Source organism: Olea europaea, chromosome 21 (assembly GCF_002742605.1).
Source record: "Olea europaea var. sylvestris chromosome 21, O_europaea_v1, whole genome shotgun sequence".
In the NCBI taxonomy this organism is placed as follows: domain Eukaryota; kingdom Viridiplantae; phylum Streptophyta; class Magnoliopsida; order Lamiales; family Oleaceae; genus Olea; species Olea europaea.
The window spans coordinates 7,195,160-7,215,830 of record NC_036257.1 but is presented as its reverse complement, the minus strand read 5'-3'; the positions used below and the strand labels follow the sequence as shown (position 1 = coordinate 7,215,830).

The window sequence follows — 20,671 nt, the reverse complement described above, 5'->3', positions numbered from 1 at the left end:
TCTACTTTCCATCTCAATGTTGCACAATTTACTTCATTTTCATATGATATTTATATTATATGGAACAAACAATGAGAATTATCGTGTCATCAAGAAAGATACAGCCCTGTTGCTGCGTACAACTCATTGGATTAACTGAAAAGCATTACTAGAAAGTCATTGACATTTGATGAAGAATAGTTGCTTGCCAAAGTGACTCTGGTTAAAACCTCACCGAAGAGTTAACTTGTGACAATAGCCTTACCGTTGATGCCAACCTAGTAAGCAAAAGAAGCTTAAATTCTTGCTTCTGAATTATATTCTGGTGGATTTGTACGAGTCCCGCAGGAACACTTTTCTGATATGAGAACAATACGAAAAACTGTCATATCTGAGATAAATTCAGTAATGTTCATTGTAAAAAACTCAATAAATTGATTGGATATTCAATTCAAAATAGGCATTTGATAGTACAAATTTCAATCTGCCTCTCTGCTAGCTTTGTCAGGCTTTGCTTTGTTCCTTAGTATATCGTCTGCTTAGCTTCTGAAGTTCTCTCTTAGAACTTGAATGAGTTTCAATAGCTTATATACCAATCCCAGTGTGTGCTGCTTATCCATCATTGAGATATCATCTTGTTCACGTTGGCTTCATTGGTAAAGTCTCCATGTGAATATCAAGTCGTCTTGTTTCAAAAAAGAAAAATTTCTGGATTCTTATCATGTTACACAAACCTTGATAGACCAGACATCTTCCTCTTGTCTTTTTCATGAAGATAATTAAGAATGATCTTAAGCTCATGGAACAAGTATCTCCATGTTTGAACAACTCACCCCAGAGTACTTCATTTGCAATCAGAAGCATCGAAGTCAATTATTTGACAATCATCAATAACCTCAATCTCTGGGCCGAGAATAGTAGGGAGTTACTGATCTATTTTACTGGTCTAATATCAATGAGCTTGATATTTTGAATCTGATAAATTCTGATGTTACTGATATTTTACCATTCTCTCACAAGTTCTGAGCGGCATTGAAAGCTTCTAAACCAGCATCACTCCCAACCCAAGTGAAGGCAGTACCCTTCAGTATTCCCCTTACCTTCATCACCTCCCTGAGTTGACTCACATTATCCCATCTACCTGCCTCAGCTAATGTATTGGATAATGCAACATATGCCCCAGGACGACTCTTAGCATTTACCTTGAAAAGCTCATTGGCAGCTATGTTAGCTAGCTCCACATCGCCGTGTAGTCTACAAGAACTAAGTAAAGCTGCCCAAACATCACTATTAGGCTTTTCAGGCATTTGCATTACAAATTCAAGAGCCTGATTCAAACTTCCTGCTCGTCCTAAGAGATCGACCATACAAGCATAATGCTCCATTCTTGGTTTTACCGAATAATCTCTATACATGCTCTGAAAGATCTCCCGTCCTTTAGCAACTAATCCTGCATGGGCACAAGCAGATAAAGCACCAAGAAATGTAACATAATTTGGCCCAGTGCAACACTCCATTATCATTCTATCAAATAATTCAAGTGCTTCATTTGGACATCCATTCTTCCCGTATCCATCAATCATGGAAGTCCAGGAAAATACATTCTTCGTGGGCATGTGATCAAAAACACGTAATGCATCGTCAATTCGCCCACATTTGGAGTACATGTCGATCAGAGCACTTGCCAATTTTATGTCGGTTAAAAACTCAGTTTTCACGAGTTGCGCTTGAACTTGCTGACCGATTTCAAAAGCTGACAACACAGAGCAAGCTCCAATGATGCTCGCATAAGTTGATATGGTGGGCATAAATCTTAGCCGTTGCATGTCAATATAAAACTCAATCGCCTTCTTGGCTGTTTCAATTGACTTGCTATAACCTTCAATCATAGCATTATAAACCACCACATCTTTCTCCACCGTCTTCTCAAACACATCCTCAGCATCCTCCACACGCCCATGATTCATGTAACCCGTGATCATTGACGTAGAACATACCACATTCTTCTCCAACATCAAATCAAACACTCTTCTCGCACACGCCACCCTCTCACTCTTCACGTACGAATCAACCAAAGCTGTGTAAAGCACATCATCAACCTCAACATCAAATCTCAAAATCTGCGCATGAACCTCCCTCCCTATAGACCGTGCTACATTCCCACTAGTTGACCCCTTCAAGATCATGGAATAGGTATACCCATCAGGCCTTTCATTAGAAGAACACAGCTTTCTAACCAAATCAAAAGATTCCTCGACAAGCCCATCTTTTATATAGCCCGAGATCATGTAATTATACGCCGTCAAAGTTTGTCGAGGCAATTCATCAAACACGTGGCGGGCGTATGACAAGCAAGAAGATTTTATATAAAGTATTAGCAGCTTGATAGAAATATTAATACTGGGTTTGAACCCAGTTTTAAGGATGTGGGAATGGATCTTTTGGCCATGGGAAGGATGGTCTGAGTAGATGTAATGCTGTAGAGCCGATGCAAGAGAAAAGACCGTTGGCGGGTTGAATGTGTAGTGAAATTCAGTTGGTTGACAACGCATATTCGTGTTCTATTAGAGAATTGTAATATTTTTATACGCCGATACAGAGTAGAAACCTATGATCTTGAAGAGTTATTGAACCAATATAAATGTTTCTTCAGTGAATTTTCTTACCTTATTTGAGTCTAAATGTCAACTAGGTCCAACTTTTTTTACAAATAAGTATTGTGTGGAAAAACCTAAAAAATTGATGTTAAAGTCAACAAGTAATTTTAATTTTATATTTCGTAATATTCACAACTTTTATTAACTTTTTAACTATATATTTCATTAATTTTTATTAAAATTTGATAATTTTTTGTCTCAAAAGCTTTGTCAAACAACCCATAAATTGGATTGGACATGCCTAGAGAAATAGCCTAAGCTAGGGATAGAGTCGAAGTTGATAACTATTGTCGAAACAATATTTTTATAAGAAATAAACTATTAAGCCCCTGTTTGGTGCACATTTACCGATCATTTTAGAAAATTTCAAACCGTTGCACCATACCATGATGCAATCGTTTGGGACCCAGCGTGTAGACTTCCACTACACAACATAAAGATTTTCCTGCCATTTTCCACTTCTGCCCTCGCCCATTTGTAGAGTTAGAAGGTGAATTAGGGGATTGATTGAGTTGTTGGTATGTCGGGGGTAAAAAAGGTAAAAGAAAAGAATAGCCTCTTGTCACGCTGTGTTAAGATGAAGAACAGACATGCCTTCTTTGGCTTTGATGTCCATTCGCACCCTTACGTACCCATTTTCTCCCCAGTTTGAACCCCAAGAATTCTTCAATATCCAATACTTGGTACTATCTTCACTTGTACTGTACCTGACTGCTGCAATAGTGTGCCTTAGTTCGGTTCCACACTTGCCGGTTAGATTCCCACTCTTGTAGAACTGGAACTGACTTGGGTTAATTACAACAGAGGCAGGTTGGTTAGCCATGGCCTTTAACAGTGCGTTCTCATTATTTTTTGAAGCAATCTAATGGCCAGTTATCACTGCTGCAAGTTCCTCTTTTTGCCCGGTACTGATAGTTTTTGTCTATGGTGAGGCCTCAATTTTTCTCGACAAATTCAAAAACTTGCTCCATCATTAGTAATATAGTCTAGTATTTGATACCATTTGATACGAAACAAGAAATTCAGGTGAAGCTTTTTAATTATGAAAATTAAAATCACGTATTTTATTAACTTAAAAGATTATCAAAAACGATGGATTAACCCTTTATTTATGAGAATTTACATGAAAATCTATTTTAAACAAACTAAAATTGCAAAGAATTCAAAATAAACTAAACGATAAAAATAGCACTAAAATTTTAAAAGCAATTTTTGAGTCTTAAATGAACTTGGATGTCCAAAATCCATCCTACATTGCAGCAAACAGCAAAATAGTATGTTTTACTCGTTTCGTCGTTCTCTTTCTGAAATGTCATTATGGGTTCAAACCGGAGCACAAACACAACACCTGCACTATTACCTAAGCAAAAGAAGCTTAAATTCTTGCTTCTGAATTATATTCTGGTGGATTTGTACGAGTCCCGCAGGAACACTTTTCTGATATGAGAACAATACGAAAAACTGTCATATCTGAGATAAATTCAGTAATGTTCATTGTAAAAAACTCAATAAATTGATTGGATATTCAATTCAAAATAGGCATTTGATAGTACAAATTTCAATCTGCCTCTCTGCTAGCTTTGTCAGGCTTTGCTTTGTTCCTTAGTATATCGTCTGCTTAGCTTCTGAAGTTCTCTCTTAGAACTTGAAAGAGTTTCAATAGCTTATATACCAATCCCAGTGTTTGCTGCTTATCCATCATTGAGATATCATCTTGTTCACGTTGGCTTCATTGGTAAAGTCTCCATGTGAATATCAAGTCGTCTTGTTTCAACAAAGAAAAATTTCTGGATTCTTATCATGTTACACAAACCTTGATAGACCAGACATCTTCCTCTTGTCTTTTTCATGAAGATAATTAAGAATGATCTTAAGCTCAGGGAACAAGTATCTCCATGTTTGAACAACTCACCCCAGAGTACTTCATTTGCAATCAGAAGCATCGAAGTCAATTATTTGACAATCATCAATAACCTCAATGACATGCCTTCTTTGGCTTTGATGTCCATTCGCACCCTTACGTACCCATTTTCTCCCCAGTTTGAACCCCAAGAATTCTTCAATATCCAATACTTGGTACTATCTTCACTTGTACTGTACCTGACTGCTGCAATAGTGTGCCTTAGTTCGGTTCCACACTTGACGGTTAGATTCCCACTCTTGTAGAACTGGAACTGACTTGGGTTAATTACAACAGAGGCAGGTTGGTTAGCCATGGCCTTTAACAGTGCGTTCTCATTATTTTTTGAAGCAATCTAATGGCCAGTTATCACTGCTGCAAGTTCCTCTTTTTGCCCGGTACTGATAGTTTTTGTCTATGGTGAGGCCTCAATTTTTCTCGACAAATTCAAAAACTTGCTCCATCATTAGTAATATAGTCTAGTATTTGATACCATTTGATACGAAACAAGAAATTCAGGTGAAGCTTTTTAATTATGAAAATTAAAATCACGTATTTTATTAACTTAAAAGATTATCAAAAACGATGGATTAACCCTTTATTTATGAGAATTTACATGAAAATCTATTTTAAACAAACTAAAATTGCAAAGAATTCAAAATAAACTAAACGATAAAAATAGCACTAAAATTTTAAAAGCAATTTTTGAGTCTTAAATGAACTTGGATGTCCAAAATCCATCCTACATTGCAGCAAACAGCAAAATAGTATGTTTTACTCGTTTCGTCGTTCTCTTTCTGAAATGTCATTATGGGTTCAAACCGGAGCACAAACACAACACCTGCACTATTACCTTTTTTTCCTTTTCGATCGAATTCTTCTTCAATCTATTCAGTCATTTGTTCTACATCACTCAAATAATGAAACTAACTTTCCCTTTTTTACCTGAGCAGTTCCTTCAATAGTAGACGCTGCTCCAAACAGCTAACAAGATTCTGCGAATTATAACAGAAAGGATTAATCATTGATTGAAGTATGAAAGGAAATACAAGAGTTGAAGAACATTATTAAACATAATTTGATATAGATGTTGGCTAACTACTGTCAGGACTAGCTGGTATTGCTTTTCCTTTTCCTTTTCCGTACATTAAAGTGGTTTTCGATGATGTGTGAAAGTTGAGATATCATCTTGTTCACGTTGGCTTCATTGGTAAAGTCTCCATGTGAATATCAAGTCGTCTTGTTTCAAAAAAGAAAAATTTCTGGATTCTTATCATGTTACACAAACCTTGATAGACCAGACATCTTCCTCTTGTCTTTTTCATGAAGATAATTAAGAATGATCTTAAGCTCATGGAACAAGTATCTCCATGTTTGAACAACTCACCCCAGAGTACTTCATTTGCAATCAGAAGCATCGAAGTCAATTATTTGACAATCATCAATAACCTCAATCTCTGGGCCGAGAATAGTAGGGAGTTACTGATCTATTTTACTGGTCTAATATCAATGAGCTTGATATTTTGAATCTGATAAATTCTGATGTTACTGATATTTTACCATTCTCTCACAAGTTCTGACCGGCATTGAAAGCTTCTAAACCAGCATCACTCCCAACCCAAGTGAAGGCAGTACCCTTCAGTATTCCCCTTACCTTCATCACCTCCCTGAGTTGACTCACATTATCCCATCTACCTGCCTCAGCTAATGTATTGGATAATGCAACATATGCCCCAGGACGACTCTTAGCATTTACCTTGAAAAGCTCATTGGCAGCTATGTTAGCTAGCTCCACATCGCCGTGTAGTCTACAAGAACTAAGTAAAGCTGCCCAAACATCACTATTAGGCTTTTCAGGCATTTGCATTACAAATTCAAGAGCCTGATTCAAACTTCCTGCTCGTCCTAAGAGATCGACCATACAAGCATAATGCTCCATTCTTGGTTTTACCGAATAATCTCTATACATGCTCTGAAAGATCTCCCGTCCTTTAGCAACTAATCCTGCATGGGCACAAGCAGATAAAGCACCAAGAAATGTAACGTAATTTGGCCCAGTGCAACACTCCATTATCATTCTATCAAATAATTCAAGTGGCCTAAGCTAGGGATAGAGTCGAAGTTGATAACTATTGTCGAAACAATATTTTTATAAGAAATAAACTATTAAGCCCCTGTTTGGTGCACATTTACCGATCATTTTAGAAAATTTCAAACCGTTGCACCATACCATGATGCAATCGTTTGGGACCCAGCGTGTAGACTTCCACTACACAACATAAAGATTTTCCTGCCATTTTCCACTTCTGCCCTCGCCCATTTGTAGAGTTAGAAGGTGAATTAGGGGATTGATTGAGTTGTTGGTATGTCGGGGGTAAAAAAGGTAAAAGAAAAGAATAGCCTCTTGTCACGCTGTGTTAAGATGAAGAACAGACATGCCTTCTTTGGCTTTGATGTCCATTCGCACCCTTACGTACCCATTTTCTCCCCAGTTTGAACCCCAAGAATTCTTCAATATCCAATACTTGGTACTATCTTCACTTGTACTGTACCTGACTGCTGCAATAGTGTGCCTTAGTTCGGTTCCACACTTGACGGTTAGATTCCCACTCTTGTAGAACTGGAACTGACTTGGGTTAATTACAACAGAGGCAGGTTGGTTAGCCATGGCCTTTAACAGTGCGTTCTCATTATTTTTTGAAGCAATCTAATGGCCAGTTATCACTGCTGCAAGTTCCTCTTTTTGCCCGGTACTGATAGTTTTTGTCTATGGTGAGGCCTCAATTTTTCTCGACAAATTCAAAAACTTGCTCCATCATTAGTAATATAGTCTAGTATTTGATACCATTTGATACGAAACAAGAAATTCAGGTGAAGCTTTTTAATTATGAAAATTAAAATCACGTATTTTATTAACTTAAAAGATTATCAAAAACGATGGATTAACCCTTTATTTATGAGAATTTACATGAAAATCTATTTTAAACAAACTAAAATTGCAAAGAATTCAAAATAAACTAAATGATAAAAATAGCACTAAAATTTTAAAAGCAATTTTTGAGTCTTAAATGAACTTGGATGTCCAAAATCCATCCTACATTGCAGCAAACAGCAAAATAGTATGTTTTACTCGTTTCGTCGTTCTCTTTCTGAAATGTCATTATGGGTTCAAACCGGAGCACAAACACAACACCTGCACTATTACCTTTTTTTCCTTTTCGATCGAATTCTTCTTCAATCTATTCAGTCATTTGTTCTACATCACTCAAATAATGAAACTAACTTTCCCTTTTTTACCTGAGCAGTTCCTTCAATAGTAGACGCTGCTCCAAACAGCTAACAAGATTCTGCGAATTATAACAGAAAGGATTAATCATTGATTGAAGTATGAAAGGAAATACAAGAGTTGAAGAACATTATTAAACATAATTTGATATAGATGTTGGCTAACTACTGTCAGGACTAGCTGGTATTGCTTTTCCTTTTCCTTTTCCGTACATTAAAGTGGTTTTCGATGATGTGTGAAAGTATGGTATAGAGTGTCTGGTATACTTAGCAAGGAATTCATCATTGGTTAAGTCCACAAATTCCTTGATTCCAAGCATGTATATTTTATTAACAGCTCTTGAACACCTTAAATCGCTTCTCTTTCCTTCATTAATCTTGTAAATGCGTCTGTGTTGAGCCATCCATTGCTCATGGTTTATTGACATGTCATGATCATAAGATGAGCACGATGTTGCTTGGTCAAGATGATGCTGCAAAAATAAAGAGAAGAATGAGAAGACAATTTTCTTTGAAGAGAAACAATTGTCTGGAAAAATCTCGACAGATTCTACAAGGTAAGGATGCCTTCCCTTTAAAAAGTTAACAAACAGATATAGAGTTCAGAATTATTTGAAAAGAATAAACTACATGTTGGTTAAGCTTAATGGGGTTTTTTTCAACATTTGCCATCTGTTATGTATATAAAATTATGGGAAAAATTCACAAACCTTGTTTTAAGTATGCACACTTCAAAATTAAGGTGGTTAAGCTTAATTATGCAAAAATCAGATTTTTATCTAATTAATTAAAAACATTTAATAACTAAATATAATAAAAGTCACAATCACACAATTAATGGTCACAGATCTCCAATTATAGGTCACATATTTTATTTACTGATCATATGTCATCAAATTAATTGGTCAAAGATATTTTCCTAATCACAAATAAAAAATTTAGTTGATCACAGATTTTTTCGTAGTTACAAATCAAAAATTTTGTTGGTCACAGATTATTTCAAGGTCGCAAATCAAAATTTTCATAAATCACAATTTTCATTATTAGTCGCAGATGAAAAATTTATAGGTCACATATTATCTATTAGTCACATATTTTCAAATTTGTTAACTACAATTATCAAATTTTAATGTCACATTGGTCACATGTCAAACGGTGGATCACGTACCACCACTACTTCCTCCGTCGTCACCACCCTCACCACTTCACTGTCACTGTCGTTGTCGTTGTCGCTGCCGCTGCCACAACCAACCCACCATGACATCACCACCAACAAAATCGTCATCACCAGATCCAATCAACTGCTAACAAAAACCTAGGCAATCAACTCTACTAGCTCTCCAGCCACCAACCACCACTGCTAGAAACCACCCGACCGCCACCACCAAACACAATAATAATACTTAAAGCACAATCTCACCACATTTTCCACCCAAATCACCAGTGCCAACAACCATCGCTAACTACACCACCACCACACATGGCCACCGTCAAGGGCACCAACATCGTAGAACACAAATCAGAAAAAAATTTCAATGACTTGCTGCCTAACCACATCATCTGCAACTAGCACTGCCTACAAGATCACCACCTCGCCGCCACCTGCACGACTTGCTGCCTAACCTCACCATCTGCAACCAACACCGCCTGCAAGATAACCACCTTGCCGCCACTTGCATAATCACACCATCTACAACCACTAATCATGACCGACAAACCACACACCACCACCATAACCACTACCTATCCAACAATCCCCACCACAACAGTCGGATCCATCCCTACGCCACTACTACCACAAACAAAAACCATACCACAAACAAAAATAAGTAGTCGCCAGAGTGAGTGAGAGAGAGATTTAAATCTGCCAACGATGAGATCAAAGAACCCGACTAGAAATCGAAGAGAGATGCGACGGAGCCATCAAGTGAGGTTGCTTCAGAAGAGTAGAGGGAGGAAAAAAACAAAATCGACATCGGTAAGGTTGACTCAAAGCGTCGTCGTTGTCGCCGTTATGAACTCTGCCGCCGTCGCCGTGTTTTGTGATGAGAGAAGGGAGAGAATATGGAGAGATAGAGAAGACAGTAGAGAGAGAAAGATGAGGAAAAATATTAGGGATTGAAAATTTGAATTGGGTGAAATTAATATTTAAATTATTAAATCAATACCTGATTTTTGCATAATGAAATTTCAGCCATGATTTTTGAATTGTGATGCTTAAACCTCTACAATTGTGTAATTTCCTCTAAAATTATTTCATATTGGGCCCTCCCCATTGGGCTTGGAACTTGATCTAGCCCATTAGCTCATGAGGCACATTTTCATTTTCTATATATATGTGAGTTTCATTTATAACTAGGGAGGTGAGGTTGAAGTAGAGGAGGTGAGGCCGAGATTCTATTGGCACATTTTTTGAAGGTTAACAGATTGGCGCCATCTATAGAAATGATACTTTAACCATGTTCTACCACATATAAAAGGTCACCAAAAAATGAAGAATTTTTCGATTAGTTTTTACTGGAAAATAGCAAATTCAGCCACCAAGAATAAAAGAAATGGAGCCAATGGAAAGTAAATGGGCTGAAAAATGGTTGCAACAAAGAAAATCGGAAAAAGAGAATTTTCCAGTGACGAGATTGGCCATGAAAATTGTCAATGGAAACAAAAATATTTTGGCAACTTGGAGCATCCTTCCAACTAATTTTTTAACGATTTATCCCATCTGTGAACTTAGAAATAGCCTTAAGAAATGAAGGAAAATATTCTATTGGGAAAAGAACGGAAAAACCTCTTTGGAAGCAAAAAGCGAATTTTGGAGTGAAATGAAACTAGAAATGAGTTTTCCCTGAAAAGGGAAAATTCGACCAAAAATGAAAATTTTCAAGGAAGTATTCTCTCCCAAAAGTCATAGTATCAACCACAAAATAAGAAAAAAAAGGTTACTAAGAATCTCCTTGATATAAGGAATTTTTAAAAACCCACCAATTATTGGTTTCTTTAACAAATCAAAATGATGGGAAGAACCCAACACCAAAATGGCTTTCAAGATTAGATTCTGAAATTTTGAGCTCCTACAAAGGATTATGGAGAGCAAATATTATCTTATTGCATGAGTTGTAGACAAAGTGCTTGATGAAGCGGGCCAATCAAATATTTTCTCATCCTAAAACTTGATTGATCGAATACGACGACAACCATCAAAAGAAAACATTGTGTCCCAGCGGTCTACAGCAGTCACTGCCCACCGTTGAGTCCATCACAGTATGTTTAAGGCCTCTAGTACTCAGAGACCACCTGTTGTGACTCGAACTGTTGTATTGATGCTCCCATATTTTCAGTCTATTAAATATATTATGGAAATGCGACTTTATAAGTGGCATTCTACCTGATGATGACACTTGACACTATTCTTACTATTGGATGAAGGGTTACATTTTTTGGTGATATAAAAAGGATTTGATGCTTCATTTGATCGAGTGATTATTCATTCGTTTGACTTTTCGTGTGAGGGTTCGACAGAGTTCTTCTGTGCTCTCTGACTAGGGTTTTCTGCTTCCCTATTTTTTTTGGAACTGCTATTAAGCAATATTGAAGGACATTGAGTATTTTATACTCGTTGGGTAAGATCTTTTAATTTTATAAAGTTTACTTTCGAAATTTGTGTGTTTCGAATTTTTTCCCTTGATTAACCATACACCATCTACCCACTGGTGTCTGGTCTTTGTCCAAAGGCTCCTGCGAGGTCTTGGAAATCTGAGAAAAGCCCAATTTTGGGGTGTATCTGGAGAATCTTGAAGAAGAAATTTCAGAAACCTAAAATTTCTGCCCTCTGTTATTGTGTCCTTGATTTGATCTGCATAATATAAATGTGATTTAAACTTGCCTGTATTATGTCTTCTTGAACATTACAGTGAATTCTTGTTAACACTGTTGCATGTCTAGTGTATGCTGTGTTGTGATCTTCTTGACTCGTACTTATGCATTCTGTGTGGCATAGTAAAATGGCTACTGCTAAATTTGAAGTTGCACAATTTGATGAAAAAATTGATTTCATTATGTGGAGTCAAAAGATGAAAGCTATACTAATGCAAATGAGATGTGTTAGGGTTCGAGATGATACTTGGCTACAAGATATGAACCCTACTAGGAAGGCCGAATTACAAGAGACAGCTTGGAGTACTATCTTTTTGTATCTGTTTGAAAATGTGATAAGAACCATTGGTGAAACTAAGACAGCTTCTGAATTGTGGACTAAACTTGAAAAACAGTATGTAACAAAAATCATCCCAAATAAATGTTATCTGTTAAAACAACTCTTTTCTTTCAAGATGGACCCTTCTACTGATTTGGATAATAACTTGAATAGGTTTACAAAATTGACCCAATATCTGACCAGCTGTGATGAAAAACTTTCACAAGATCAATTGGCAGTGATCTTGTTGAACTCCGTCAGTGATAATTATAGAGACATTAAGGTTGCCTTGGAATATGATAGGGATGAATTGACTACAGAAATAATAATTAATGCCCTAAAAATAAGGCCTTAGAAATCAAATCTGAGTCTAAAGAAAATCATAATGGGGATACCTTACTGACTAAAGGAAAAGGTTTTAGTAAACCCAACTGGCTTCAAGTAAAAATAAGCAAAATGGGGTGATAAAGGTAAGTCTAAGAACAAGGCCAAAGGTAAGAAATGTTTCTATTGTGAAAAATGACATTTTATCAAAGACTATTATAAAAAGAAAAATGAGTCAAAAGAAAAGAAACATGAAGTTGGGAATGTTGCCTTAGTATGTAACAAAGATAAATTTGAAGATGGCTTGTTCCTTGCTAATGGGGACAAGAGACTAGTGATAAATGGATTCTTGATTCAGGTTGTTCATTTCATATGTGCCCTAATAAGAATAGTTTTCTTGAAATTGAAAAAACTACTGGTGGGCAAGTCATAATGGGTAACAATATGATCTTTAAAGTGAATGGAATGTGCACTATTAAATTGTTACTTGATAATGGGAAGGTCCTATTTCTAAAAGGAATCAGATATGTTCCTGAACTTGAGAGGAATCTGGTGTCTCTAGAAATGTTGGATGATATGGAGTTCAACATAAAACTGGGTCAAGGACATATTGAAATTCTTAGGGACAATAATTTAGTCATAAGCACCCCTAAGAGACATGGACATTACTTTCTTAAAGCTAAACCTTTACTTGGCTTAATTGCTACTGCTTTGACTAAAAAATTTTCTCTTGCAAAACTATGGCATGAAAGACTTAGCCACATTGGCAAGAAAAGTTTAAAAGTTTTAGAAAACAAAGGAATATTTGGTAAAGAAAATTTTGGTAATATTGGTCATTGTGAACAATGTGTGATTAGTAAATAGGTTAAACTTTCTTTTCTGCCTGGAACTCATACAACTAAATAAATTCTCGAGTACTTGCATGCTGATTTATGGAGACTTGCATCTGTGAATACTCTTTCTGATTTCAAATATTATATTTTGATCATTGATGATTTTTCAAGAAAAATCTAGGTCTTCTTATTAAAATCTATAGATGAGAATTTTTCTTTCTTTAAGGACTGGAAAACACAAATAGAAAATCAAACTGATCATAAAATAAAAATATGAAGAACATATAATGGTCTGGAATTTTGTAATCATGAGTTCAATAATTTCTGCAAAGAACATGGTATATTAAGACATCTCACAATCACCTATACACTTCGACAAAATGGCATAACTGAAAGAATGAACATAACCTTGCTAAATAAAGTTAGATGCATGTTATTAAGTTCTGATTTGCCAAAAATATTTTGGGGTGAAGCTGTAAAAGTAGCTGCATACCTAGTTAATAGAACACCCACTTCTGCCCTAAACTTTGAAGTACATGAATATGTGTGGACTAAAAATTATGTTGATTATTCACACTTAAAAAACCTTTGGATGTGCTGTTTATGCACACCAAAATATTGAAAAATTAGACCCTAGATCACTTAAATATGTTTTCTTAGATTATGGTGAAAATGTGAAGGGGTATAGATTGTGGGTTAAACGTGAGAAAGAGTATATGGTGATTGTTAGGAGAGATGTTATCTTTAATGAATCCCTTATGCTGTGTCTAGAAGGAAAACAAAATCTGACTACTGATGATGTTGAAATTGAGGTGGAGCCTCCTAAGATTGAAGGAGAAACCCATGCACCTGTTATACCAGAAACAATTACTGCACAAAATGATGTTGAAAATGAAACTGAAAATAATCTGCATAATGACCCTAATGACCAGTTTGAAAATCTTAGTTTTCCCATTGAAGAATATCAATTAACTAGAGATAGGGAAAGGATGCGAATTAGACCACCTGCTAGATATGATTCTGATAATTTTGTTTCATTATTTACCTATCAAGAACAAATTGAAAATGAGTCTAACACTTATGATGATGCCATAAATTGCAAAGATTATAAGCATTGGATAGCAACTATGGAAGATGAAATGAGTTCGCTTCTTAAAAATAAAACTTGGAAGTTAGTTGAGAATAGTTGAGAAGCCAAAAGGTCAAAAGCTTATAGACTGTAAATGGATTGATAAGATAAAAGAAGGGGAGAGAGGAAATAATAGTGTAAGATATAAGGCTAGATTAGTAGCAAAGGGGTTTACACAAAAAGAAGGTATAGATTACACTGAATATTTTCTCCTGTAGCAAAATACACTACAATCAGATGCTTGCTTGCATTAGTTGCTCAATTTGGTTGGGAACTTGACCTGACAGATGTTAAAACTGCCTTCCTTTATAGTGATCTGGAAGAAACGATTTATATGAAACAGCCGATTGGGTTTGTGAAAGGAAATCCAAAAAATATTGTGTGTTTGTTAAAGAAGTCACGTATAGCGTAAAACAGGCTCCTAGGCAGTGGTACAAAAGATTTGATTCTTTTGTATTGAAATTTGGTTTTCAAAGTAGCAATTATGATAAATGTTTGTATTTAGAGATAAAGGAGGTAAACATTCTCTTTATCTTGTACTTTATGTAGATGATATGCTACTTGCAAGTTGTGATAAATCTGAAATTGAATATATTAAGCATCAACTTAAATCTGAATTTGACATGAAAGATCTTGGAAATGCTAAAAAGACTCTTGACATGCAAATTTATAAAGATAAAGAGAAAAACATGTTATTTCTGAATCAGTATGATTATGTGATAAATTTTTGAAAAAATTCAACATGTTTGACTGTAAATCTGTGTCTCTGCCTCTTGCAAATCATTTTAAGCTTACTTCTGATCTCTGTCCCAAAACTTTTGAAGAATCTGATAAAATGTCAAAAGTACCTTATGCAAATGTTATTGGATCTGTGATGTACCTGATGGTATGTATTAAACCTAATCTTGTTTTTAGTATTAACATATTGAGTAGGTTTATGAGTAACCCTGGGGAAGAACATTGGAATGCTTTAAAATGGCTCTTGAGATACTTAAAGAGTACTGCAAACCTGGGTCTTGTGTTTAAAATGAACAAAGAAGTGGTAACTTTCAAGGAATTTACCGATTCCAACTTTGCTGAAAATAAGGATACTAGAGAATCAACTTCATCTTATTTCTTCACTTTATGTGGTACAGTAATCAGTTGGAAACCACAATTACAAAATATTGTAGCTTTGTCTTCAACTGAAGCAGAATACATTATTGCTTCTGATGCTTTTAAAGAAGAAATATGACTAAGTGGATTACTAAAGGAACTTGGTTTTGTTGATGAAAATGCAACATTATATTCTGATAATCAAAATGCTATACATCTTAGTAAAAACCTCATGTATCGTGACAGGACTAAACACATAGACGTTAAGTGTCATTTTTTTAGAGACATTATTTCAAAAGGTGTTTTGAAAATTGGTAAAGTACCTATACCGTATAACACATCTGATATGGGGACAAAGATAATACCTTTGAAGAAATTTAAAAATTGTTTGAAGACATTATCTATTGATTCTATGTGATAACTTGTAGGTACTTGGAGCAAATGAAAGGAGAAAGTGATTTTATCTCCAGGCTGCACTAAACCTAAAAATATGGTAGCAAGGTGAAGATTGTTGTGACTCGCACTGTGGTATTGATGCTCCCATATTTTCAGCCTATTAAACGTATTATGAAAACGCGACTTTATAAGTGGCATTCTGCCTAATGATGACACTTAGCACTATTCCTACTATTGGATGAAGAATTACATTTTCTGGTGATATAAAAAGGACTTGACGCTTCATTTGGCCGGGTAACTATTCATTCTTCTGACTTTTCGTGTGAGGGTTCGAGAGAGTTCTTCTATGCTCTCTGGCTAGGGTTTTCTGCTTTCCTATTTTCTTGTAATCGATCTTCTCATTCGATTAGTATTTTAAAGGTTTAAACAACTGAATACTTGTATATTCTTAAGTGATGCTTAGAGTCCTTATGTGTTGAGGTTAGGGATGTGGTCTGATGATTTATTGTGGGTTTGAGGCAGATCTGTGGTTCCTTTTGAAGAGATAAGTCTCTTTTCTATGCATTCTTGTAGTGGTTGAACCCTGTAACCTTCGATTGCCTGTTTTTGGAGCTTTAGTGCAACCGAGCAATATTCACATTCGCTTGAATGCTCAACAAGGGATTAGGTACTCCGTCATTGAACCTCTGGGACTTCGACCAAAAAATCTTGTCGTGTTTTTTACTTTCTGCAAGTTTAATTTTTGTTATTTTGATCGATTGAATCTTGCAACTTATTGTGTGGGTTTTTGCCCCCTTTCACCACCAACTATCGCTGATTATTTTCTCTCGTAGTAGTTTCATTACCATGGTTTTTCTTGAAATGGTTTCCAATTTTGAGGGTTACAACCAGCCTATATGGTGTCCTCTATAGAAATGTGCCTCTCTAATCTCCTAGCTTGTCCCTTTCGATGGTACAAGAGCTGTTTGTTGGCCAGTAATTTTGATAGGCTATTTGTACTTTCGCTAGCTTTTTGTTCACTTCATTTCATTTCATTTTTCCAAAAAAGATTTAATTTTACACGATTCTTCTTGGATTCCTGTATTTTGGCTGTTGAGTCCATTATCTACCTAGGCCTATTTTACAGACTCAATCACGGTGGGTCGGAAGTTTTAAGAATATTTTGGACTCTCATTTTAGATTTGTTGAATTAGGCTCAAATATTTATTTTCTCTTGTCCACGTTTCTTCTAATTATATTTTAATTATTGTGGTTGTTGGACACTTTAGTTTGCTAGTTCTAGTTCTTCGCCTTGGGTCCATTATTTTAATTCTAGAGTGCTAAAACTATGGCCCAGTTTATTATGCTCTCTTATAGTAACCACAATGGAAGGTAGAATTTGGTTCTTTCACTTCGGCTGCCACAGTGGTTTCACTCTAACAGATTTACAACTTTTTTAAAAGTCTAGTATTTCAATTTAAAAGTGAGTCTCCTATAGTGCATATGCTAATTGCATCCAAAAAAAGAAGGGTTGGCGACAGCTTGGTCGTCTTTGCCACTCATAACAATATGGCTATAACTTTTGTTCAACAAAATTTGAAATTGTCATTACACAGAGCTTCTGTCGATAGTGGAAATCAAAGTTACTATATGTGGCTAATTTTTTAAATGCTTACCAAGTTAACTTCCTAATCGGCTACTTTATAATGGCATCATAAATTTGATGGCCTGGAAAAGGCTACTTCTGGAATATGCCACCCACAACAGAACTCTATTTTGCAATTGCAATGGTGACTAGGCATATGAGAATTTTCATCTCTTCATCCAAACTCCTTGCAAGCTTTAAGATTAAATCACTGTCCAAGATGATAAGCTGTGAAATATATGTGAAATTATGCTATTGTAATTCTTGATGATGTTGTGGATGGACAACTAACTTCATTTGTGCTAAAGGAATTATATTTGCAAGTACATGCAAAGTTCTTGACTAAAATGCCTAATCTTATTATTGAAGGTGAGGTCATAAGTCCTCTCGCATCGAGGCTAGCTCATGAATTTCTTATTATTGAAGGCGAGGTCTAGCCTATGCATTTCTTATTATCGGATGCAATATTTTATAAGTTCTCGTTCCTTGAATAAAGGAAGAGATGATATCTTTGGGTCCGCATTTCTTGAGTAAAGTAAGAGACAATATCTTGAAGTCTTTGTTCCTTGAATAAAGGAAAGGTGGTACCTTGAAGTCCCCATTCTTTGAATGAAGGAAAATACGGCATTTTATAAGTCCTCGCTCCTTGAATAAAGAAAGATGCGGTACCTTAAAGTCATAATTCCTTGAATAAAGGAAGACGCAATGTCCTCATTCCTTAAATAAAGGAAGAGGCTAATCGTCAGATTTGTTTGCCCTTGCAAAAGGAATCTTTCCTGACCTTATTTACGAGATGTTTATTCCTTACCTCTCACTATCATCAGGCTTAATTGTAAGACATCGTCCATCTAAGTCCGCTTATAGGACTCCGATAGTTCGAGAACTATTTGCGGGATGTCTATTTCTTGCCCCGTCAGATGTTTATTCCTGACCTCATCTCACTATGTTCGAGCTTAGTTGTAAGATCTCGTCTATCCGAGGTTGCTTATAAAACTCCGATAGCTCAAGAGCTATTTAAGGGATGTTTATTCTTCGCTTCACCAGCTGCTTCATCTTGGCTTTTCGAGATCATTATCCCTCGTCTTTTACTATTGTCAAGCCTAACTATAAGAACTCGTTCATTCGAGCTTGCTTATAAGTCTCTGATAATTTGAGACGAGCCAATAACTTGATATTTATTCCTCACTTCGTGAGATACCTCGTAATATGAGTTATTGCATTATAGCCGCATTTATCTTCAAAAAGTTCATCATGCCTCTACATTACAGCTACCTATCTTTTAGAGTTTTGCTTCTGCTTCAGCCATGTTATATCTACTTATCTTCAAAGAGCTTATATTATCCCATGCATGGATGAATTATTCACCATGAAGGAAACCCTTGACATGGATGAATCATCCACCATGCAAGGATGTCAATTATCACTTCGTAGGGAGAGGGATGAGCCCACCATATTACTTACGAAGATGAAGCCTTCTACGATTGGATTACACAGCATGGAAGAAACCCTTGTACAGAAGAGTAAACCCCTTGCAATGAGGTAAAATAATAATAATAATAATAATGCCTCAACCCAAAAAAAAAAATATATATACGTATGATGCCTTCCATGAGGATCCAAGCCTTGCTACATTAGAAGTTCATCCATTCCATGATTGGACCAAACACCATGGAGGAAGTCCTTGATATGGAAGTGTCACTTTCATATAAGGATATTAGCTTATCACATCTACTTATGTATAGAGCATCATCTCTGCTACTTATATTCAGAGCATATAAATATTCGACTTAGGGGACTATTATGATACTGATATCTTAGTGTCATTACATTATTACTGTTAGCATATGCATTATATTATTGTTGTTAAGTACACGTATCACATCATTATTAGCAAGTCATAACACTATTTTAGTTACAGACAGTACATATGATCATTTTTATTTTATTATCAATATTATGTTACTTGCTTCACTATAGCACTACTGATATGTGGAACTGTGTGAACATATGATTTATTATGACGCGTGACACACTTTCTTCATATTATATCTTGAAGAAATTTGATATGTTATCATTCACTTTATCATCATGAGTAACTTGAGGGACAAGTGGACCCTAAATTTATTTGGTATATATGCAGTGGATGTATTATATTATAGGTTGGTTTAATCCATATTATAGAAGAGATGTTGTCGAAATTTCGATAAATTATATGCGACATCTTTTGAGGCAATTCGTAAGACCTCGCTTATTCAGGCTCACATAGATATTTTCTGAGACAGTTCGTAAGTCTTCATTTTATTGGAGCTGGTAATATTCTAGAGGTAATTCGTAAGTCCTTACCTATTTGGGACTGATGAATATTTTCAAAGTAGGTCGTAAGTCCTTGTTTGTTAGAGCTACTCATATTTTTTAGGCAATTTGTAAGACCTCGCCTATTTGGTCGCTTATATTTCGAAGTTTGATCTACATATAAATGTACAACTCGGACTTGGGGAACTATTATTATGTATATAAAATTATCTCATATTGGGCCCTCCCCATTGGGTTGGAACTTGGTCCGATCTGACCCATTAGCTCACGAGACTCATTTCTATTTTCTATCTTAATGTGAGTTTCATTCATAACCAGGGAGGTGAGTCAACGTGGAGGAGGTGGGGTCGAAGTAGAGGAGGCGAAGCCGAAATTCCTTTGGCACATTTTTTGGAGGACAACACCATTCGTTTATTTAAAACTTTTTTCACGCATATCAATGCTCTTCATCAGATAAATCTGCACAGTGTGTAATGTCTAGTTTCTATGTCTTTAGGGATTTGTTGAAATTGATACAGTGCACAGTTTGTGCAGTATTTAGTTTCCACAGTTTTATAGATCAATTGAAAAATCAATGTGTGTCCACAAGTTCTTCGGTGGCTGACATATTTAATATTTTAATAGTTGTAAATGAAGTAGATCAAGAGGAAGGATGATTAAATGATGTCTTAACATATTTGACCCAGACAGATTTGACTCAATGTCGACTTTCAAATCTCTTATCGAGATAGGATAAAAGCAAGCGAGGCCCCTATTGTCTATTCCTACTCTTGGCCTTTTCTACCAAAGTATCCAATAGTTCAAGATAAACACAATAGTCCACGAAAAGGGACTAAAACTACGAAATGGGCGATCAAGCACAATGCTCCATTCTCAATTTCGCTGAACATAGCGATGTCAATGGATCGAGCCGAGCCGGCTCGGCTCGTTACCCTACGAGCTTG

General features: G+C 35.8%; 2 protein-coding genes across 2 annotated transcripts; both read right to left on the bottom strand.

The window, feature by feature from the left end:
• Positions 1-21: 21 nt before the first annotated feature.
• Positions 22-2,649, bottom strand: LOC111370513 (pentatricopeptide repeat-containing protein At1g28690, mitochondrial-like). The gene has a single exon (XM_022992232.1). It carries the CDS (start codon positions 2,529-2,531, stop codon positions 993-995), a length of 1,539 nt encoding a protein of 512 aa, XP_022848000.1. The 5' UTR covers positions 2,532-2,649; the 3' UTR covers positions 22-992.
• Positions 2,650-4,016: 1,367 nt separating this feature from the next.
• On the bottom strand, positions 4,017-6,609 carry LOC111370514 (pentatricopeptide repeat-containing protein At1g28690, mitochondrial-like). Its single transcript, XM_022992233.1, has 2 exons — positions 5,986-6,609; positions 4,017-4,610 (listed from the first exon to the last, which is right to left on the bottom strand). Exon 1 carries the CDS (start codon positions 6,605-6,607, stop codon positions 6,104-6,106), a length of 504 nt encoding a protein of 167 aa, XP_022848001.1. The 5' UTR covers positions 6,608-6,609; the 3' UTR covers positions 4,017-4,610; positions 5,986-6,103.
• Between the last annotated feature and the right edge of the window lie 14,062 nt (positions 6,610-20,671).

Excerpts from the sequence above, each read along its gene's own strand:
- LOC111370514 (XM_022992233.1), bottom strand. The coding sequence starts at position 6,607 with ATGGAGTGTTGCACTGGGCCAAATTACGTTACATTTCTTGGTGCTTTA.
- LOC111370513 (XM_022992232.1), bottom strand. The coding sequence starts at position 2,531 with ATGCGTTGTCAACCAACTGAATTTCACTACACATTCAACCCGCCAACG.